This window comes from Delphinapterus leucas, chromosome 18 (assembly GCF_059928025.1).
Source record: "Delphinapterus leucas isolate spDelLeu-1000000601 "Yukka" chromosome 18, BTC_Dleu_Yukka2, whole genome shotgun sequence".
In the NCBI taxonomy this organism is placed as follows: Eukaryota; Metazoa; Chordata; class Mammalia; order Artiodactyla; family Monodontidae; genus Delphinapterus; species Delphinapterus leucas.
The window spans coordinates 46,029,886-46,037,209 of NC_143146.1; the positions used below are offsets into that span (position 1 = coordinate 46,029,886).

The 7,324-nt window shown below is 36.8% G+C and overlaps 1 protein-coding gene across 3 annotated transcripts in view; it reads right to left on the reverse strand.

Annotated features, from left to right (window-relative positions):
- Positions 1 to 1,315: 1,315 nt before the first annotated feature.
- TDRD3 (tudor domain containing 3) overlaps positions 1,316 to 7,324 on the reverse strand; it is a 201,424-nt gene continuing 195,415 nt past the window's right edge. For all 3 annotated transcript variants that reach the window (XM_089899470.1, XM_022561168.3, XM_089899471.1), the window contains 2 exons: positions 7,199 to 7,324; positions 1,316 to 1,567 (listed from right to left, as the gene is read on the reverse strand). In XM_089899470.1, the coding sequence (XP_089755596.1) occupies positions 7,208 to 7,324 (117 nt within the window). In that variant the 3' untranslated portion in view covers positions 1,316 to 1,567; positions 7,199 to 7,207. The remainder of the gene's footprint in view (positions 1,568 to 7,198) is intronic.

A 7,324-nucleotide genomic window follows, 5' to 3' on the forward strand; every position in this document is an offset into this window, starting at 1 on the left:
TTTTGTTATGTTTATTCACTTGTGTTTTTTAGATTCCACATATAAGTGAAATAATATGGTCTTTGTCTTTCTCTGTCTCACTTATTTCACTTAGCATAATACCCTCTAGGTCCATCCATGTCGTTGCAAATGGCAAGATTCCATTCTTTTTTTTTTTTTTTTTTGCAGTACGCAGGCCTCTCACTGTTGTGGCCTCTCCCGTTGCGGAGCACAGGCTCCGGACGCACAGGCTCAGCGGCCATGGCTCACGGGCCCAGCCGCTCCACGGCATGTGGGATCTTCCCGGACCGGGGCACGAACCCGTGTCCCCTGCATCGGCAGGTGGACTCTCAACCACTGCGCCACCAGGGAAATCCTCTCCTTATTTCTTTTTAACTACTCACTTCTTACTTCATAGGACTAAGACTATTATTTTTGTCCTATTAAGAGTTTGTAGTTTAGACGTACTGGTTCTCTGTAATGGACATTCTGGTTGCTTCTCCAACACCTCTCCCTCTCCTTTCGGCAAGTATCCTGACTTTCAGATATATATCCTCTGCCTCAAATCGAATAGGCTTCCAGGAAAGCAGATGGCCCCCACTTGTAAGGGTGGGACACTTGGATCAGGCCTAAACTAACCCACAGACCCTTGTTGAAGTTTCTGGTTCATAGGTTGAAAAGTCACACGATACAGGTAAATGTGGCCTGAGTGTGAAAGCTTCATTTCTCTTCTAAGTGCACTTCTGGAAGGGACCCCAACCACATCCCTGGATTTAATAGCTCAGGAAGCTGTAGCCATCCTGGGCTCCCATGGGGCAGCCTGCTGTAGAATGCTTATGCCAGAGAAAGCAGAAATGAGATGCAAAGAATCAGGATCTTTCATGAAAACTCTGAGTCACTAAATTAAACCAGCTGAAATCTACTGTGCTTCTGGTAGTGAAGTCAGTCAGTACTTTAGTGTTTAAGCCAGTTTGAGCTGTGTTTTCTGTTATCTGCAACCAGATGCATCTTAAAAGATCCACTGCACATTTTATAAGGAAGGGAATGCCTGTTTTTCAATCAAATTACATTAATAGAGTGCTAAAACAACATATACAAGTTTTGAATATTTTTTGCTGTCATATTTAGTAGTGTTACCATACTAAGAACTGCTATTTGGCTTCAGGTTGTTTTGTAAGAAATGTGGCAAGCTGTGTAAGTCAGTTTATTCTGTAATTACAGGGAGGCATCAGTATGCTGTAATTGCCATTCTACAGAAGGCAATTAGTATGGGGTTAGTACCAGATGAACAAGAAAAATAACATTCAGCAAATAAAACATACAGCAAAACCATGTATTTAATAGTGCACTGGCTTTATTGATGGCAGAAGAAAAAATTCTTTCACTTGTAAAAGGTATTTGCTTAATTTATTGTATTTTTTCCCCCATTCTTTATGTGGGTTGAATTTTGCCCCTAAAATCTGTCTTTTAGTTCTCCAAATAATAATATCCACCACGGCTCCATCTTATTCTGAAGGGCAAGTAGGAGGTCTATCAACAGGTTTTGACCAGGATGTTTCAGTCAACAGCTCCTTTCTTCACAAAGACTCTATTTAAAAAGAGAGGAAGAAAGTGAAACTGGACCCTCAAATTGACTTTTCCATACGCAAGATACACTGCTGAAACTTACCTGTAAATGTGAAGTGTTTGTATAAGTATCAATAGATCAGAAATAGAGCAAATTGGACACTGTTAATTCATAAACATACTGATTTGTAAATAAACTGATTTATAATTTCTATAAATCAGTATGTAAACAAAAAGCAAAATATTTTAAATAATTTTTTCTTCTAGAAATTCTTGAAGTACATCTCTGTCACTGTTAGTCCCTCTGTTGCTAGCATGTGCACTTCAGGAATTCGGATTAACTGAGTAGAGTTTAACAGAGGATGACCTAAAAAAGATGAAGTCTGCCAATGCACTTCTACCCCTATTCTACCCACCTCCATTTCCCCTTTGAACACCTTTGAGCTGGTTTAGTCTCACAAGTAATTTACTTGAGTCTGTCGCCTCCCCCTGCCTGCCCCCCACCTTTATCAGATACCACTCTAGTAGAAGCACTCTGGGTGGTGACAACAGAAAAGGCTGAGAGAGGTGGTGAGAGAAGCCTTGTTTGCTTCAGTCCTATTTCAGTCTCATGGATGAAAGAATGGTTGGGCAGGGATGGGTAGCATTCCCACGGCTGCATTCAAACAGCGCAGAAGTCTTCTGAGGTAAACAGTCTCCTGATTAGAAAATAAAGAGCTTTGGGTACTATTATCCTCACACGATGCCTATCCAGCTGGCATCATGGGGTCCTGTAATAATAGCTATCTTTATGGCAATCACTTCCCTGACCTTGATTTGAAAAATTTTGCAAAAAGATGCTGATCTAGATTGCCAAAAAAAAAAAAAAAGCCATTTAAAAATCCATCTTTTACCAGCTACAAATGGTGCTAAAACCTGGACCTTAGAAAATAAACAAAGTCATGGTATTTATATAGTAGTCTATGCTTAGCTATTGGTTTCAAGGTTTCTGGTTAATATGCAAAACTGTGAAGACTACTCTTTACTCTTTCATGAAACAAATAAGAAACTAGAAATAAAATTAAAAGTGAGTCACCATTTATTAAACCACTTTGCATACTTAGCCTTAACCTCCATGGCACTAGGGAGCTTCCTGCTGATGTGTGTGACAAGGTCTTTCTACACAGGTCTGCCATTTCTCTCCTTTTACAGCAGGACACGAGGCTGTAACTCTTTGACTGGACCAGTGCAATAGCTTCTTAGATTCTTTCCCTCCTGGTGTTGTAATCCATCCTACATCCAACAGCAATATTTATTTCTTTTTTTTTTAATTGAGGTATTGTTAATTTACAATGTTGTGTTCGTTTCAAGTGTACAGCAAAGTGCATCAACCATATGTATACATATATCTCCTCTTTTCTGGACTTCCTTCCCATTTAGGTCACCACAGAGCATTGAGTAGAGTTCCCTGTGCTATATAGTAGGTTCTCATTAGTTCTCTATTTTATACCTAGTAGTATATATATGTCATAACAGCAATATTTCTTAAGCTTAATTTTAATCATATAATTCTTATTCAGAAGTTCATGATAGCACCGAACACATCAAACTCTTAACGTGTCTAAAGCCGTACTCTTCTGCCACCACCAATAACTGGTATCTAATTCCTAGGGCTCCAATAATGTCAGAGACCTCTCCAAATGCACATAGTTCTGGTCATTTTCATTGATTAAATAACTATGTATACTTTCTCTATCCATATATGCTCTTATCTCTAAGTTGTCTGTAACAATGATGAGCCCAGGAACTAGAGGTTTTGGGCCCTCTCTCCCCTCAGGGGGTGAATCTGACTTGCCAGCACTCTCTCAGACCTAGGCCTATTTCCCACATTGCCCCTAGAGACCTCCTCCTCCACTGAGCCCTAACTCCCAGCTATCTCTTGCTTTTGCTAAGCACTGATGTTGTCCTTAGTACCAGGCTCAAGCAGAATCTAATTCCCTTTCCACTTTTGGGGAAGTATATGAGTATGTAGGGGTGGGCGGTGGTGGCGATGGTATAGAAGGCTTGTAAAAAACCTTCTTAGGATAATCAAAGAATGTAAATTACACATCAACAACTTTAAATCTTTGATTTAATACATTGATTTAAAAAACACTTACTTCGCAGCTACTATGGGTCATTCATCACCTAGCAAAGTACCCAAAACATAAAGATTATGACTACGAAATTATGTTCTTTAGAAGTGATAAAAGAAAGTGTCTTAAGTGTTTCTTACTATCTTGAATAATTTTAAATAACAAAATCTTACAAAAATTTCAGCATATATTAGAATTCATGCTTATATTTGCTGGAAGTCAAATGGCTGGATACAGTGTATATCTTCTTTTTAAATGTTTAAGTTAAATGGAAACCAGGAATGAGGAAATAAAAACAAAATACACTACCAAATGTAAAATAGACAGCTAGTGGGAAGCACAGGGAGATCAGCTCCGTGCTTTGTGACCACCTAGAGGGGTGGGTGGGATAGGAAGGGTGGGAGGGAGACGCAAGAGGGAGGGGATATGGGGATACATGTATGCATGTGGCTGATTCACTTTGTTGTACAACAGAAACTAACACAGTATCGTGAAGCAATTATACTCCAATAAAGATGTATTAAAAATAATAAAAAAATAAAAGGCCTATGCTAAAAACCTTTCATTTAAAATTATATCTTAAGAAAAAAAGTAATAAATATATCAACTTAAAAAAAAAGAAAATAATATATTCAGTTGTGTGACAAAAGCAAAAAGTATAATTCTTATTGCTGAACCTCCCATTCAAAGATAGTATATCTAATTCTACTTCATAATTTTTCATAACATATGTTTGAACTAAGTACAAAAATGAATAAATAAGTTTTTTCAACCAAGATCACATGTGTCTTACTAATTAATTTTTAGAGTAAATTTTGCAGTGAGGTTTTTCTAGTGATACCATCATGGGACTGTCCCCCACCAAAATTAATTTTCTTACTGTGAGGATTTCCATGTCAACAGTATAATCCAAAGCAAGCATCTGGGAAAGATGGAAGTTTTAGCTCAGGGAACACAGAGAACCACTTAGATTGTAACGTTTTAGTTGATGAGGAACAATTTGCACTGTACAGTTTGATACGAATAAGCTACAATTACCCCAGGACTATGGTTTATAATTTACTTTTAAGCAGTGTACTCTTTTTCAAAGGAAATTTTTGATGGAACCCTAATGTATAAAACATATGAAAGACACTAAAGAAGAGGCCAGAGGACTGAGAGTTCTACCCATTGGCTACACTCTTACTCACTCCCACCATCTTCTCTCTACTTCTAGCCCTCCCTTCAACAGCCCTAAGGCACCCTTGAAGAGCCCTAGGGTCCTGCATCCACTGTCCTAGAGCAATCAGAGGGTTGAGAACCTTTGGCCTCATTTTAAAACCTGTTTTAAACAATTTAGAAGACCCTGGAAAGCTAACAGGGAATTCTGTTTTCATTTACCTTAAATAAGATTTAATTATAAGCACACTGAGCTTATTTTAAAAGTGGATGTTCAACCGTGCACAATGTAAAGTTGCTGAAGTCCTTGCGTATACTTTGATTCTGCTTTGGTCAATTCTTGCATGCTACAGAAAAATGCCCAAAGTCAAGAAGTGGCTCTTCTGTGATACTGTGGGCAAAAGGTCACGTTTGTTTACTTGACAGCCTTGTATTAAGTGCAAAGAAGAACCAACGATAAGAGGAAAAAGGTGCTATACTGGCTTACTCGGGTAAATCAGAAGTCAAATGGCACCAGGCTTCTGCTCCAGGCACACTATTACATAAGGAGCAAAGGGCTAGAAAATACAGGAAAACATTTCTTCATTTAGGGTGACAGAACTAATTTTTAACCAATGAAAGAGCTTTGGGGAAGCTGCAGGAGATATAAGACTCTGGAACAGTGCTGTCCAGAAATATAATGTGAGACATACGTAATTCTTACTTTTCTAGTAGCCACATTAAAAAGTAAAAATAAACAGGTGAAATTATTGTAATAACTTTTTATTTAACACAATCTATTAAAATATTATCATTTTGATATATAAGTAATAAAAATTATTGAGTTTTTTTTCAAACTAAGTCTGAAATCTGGTATGCATTTTTTATTTATAGCACATCTCAATTCAGGCTAGCTGCATTTCAAGTGCTAAACAGTCTTGGCTGGTTTGAGAGTCACACAGTAGGGGACAAGTACAATGTGGATAACAGCATTATCAGAATGAACAGCTGAAATAAGGAACTAAGGAATTGGGAACAATTTCTTAAAAATTCTCAATAGTCTTGCTACTAAGAAGAGACTAAGAAAAAAGATATAAAGTCTAAAATAGTCTTATGTGATGTATAACAAAAGCTGTAACGGGAAAACTCTAATTATTAAAAAAAAAATATTCAAAAACCCTGGCATAAGGAAAAAATAGAAATGTTACCAAAGATGGTGAAAGTATTTCTTTCTAAAAACATATTAAGAAGTAAGGTCTTTGTTCATCAAAATGAGAATGTCTTAGGTTGGTCCTATAATTTGCTGACTTTGTTATATTTCTCTTCCTTCCTACTGAAGATGATTTGCAGATACCACCTCTCTTTCTGAAACTCTAAGATGAAAGTTTCTGTAATGACAGCATAAGGCCCCAAAATTACATCTCAATAAGCAGTCATGTTGTCTTCATCCAATTCCTGAAGATATATATGAAACATTTCCTCTTTCTTAAAAAGGACTGAAATCAATTAAACAAAAAATAAACTCAATTACCCAGGTTGATAATTATTTAGTCCTTTGTTTTCTTTCATCTTCTTCCTGCTTTCAAACCTATAGTCATTTCACTGATTGTCATCACCTCCAATAGAAAAGAGTAGGTATAGAGAAAAAAGGGGATTAGGGATAGCATTTGCAGGGAAAGGTTTGGAGAAAAAGTAGTTTGTACTATGGTATTATCTTAAATACTTTATAATTGAAAGTAGTTTTAAAACATTAGTTTTCTTCTATTACAGGCAAACCCCAGAGATACTGAGGGCTCAGTTCCAGACCACCACAATAAAGTGAATATCGCAATAAAATAATCACCCTAAGTTTTTGGTTTCCCAGTGCATATAAAAGTTATATTTACACTATACTGTTGTCTATTGAGTGTGCAATAGCATTATGTCTAAAAAGCGATGTACATGTCTTAATTAAAAATACTTTACTGCTAAAAAGTGCTAACCATCATCTGAGCCTTCAGTGAGTCATAATCATTTTGTAATAGTAACATCAAAGATCACTGACTACAGATCACCATAACAAATATAATAATAAGAAGAAGTTTGAAATATTGTGAGGATTACCAAAATGTGACACAGAGACAGAAAAGTGAGCAAATGCTGTTAGAAAAATGGCACTGATAGAATTGCTTGATGCTGGGTTGCCAGAAACTTCCAATTTGTAAAAAATGCAGTATCTGTGAAGTGCAATACAATGAAGCACAATAAAATGAGGTAGGTCTATATGTTATTATGAAATATTATATATATATAATATTTATATATTATTATATATAATAATATATTATATATAACTGGACTTATATATTTAACATGATAGTATCTTTCTTTACATGGAAAGCTCCTCACAATGTCAACTTTACCTTCTCACATTAGGTCCGAGCCCGGGGAGGTTGGTAGAACTGCTGGGTTGGCCGAGTGGATCGTCTTGGCTGGCCATCACCTCCTCTACGGAATTCAAGAGTTTGGTCATAGGTGGCTTCTTCTTC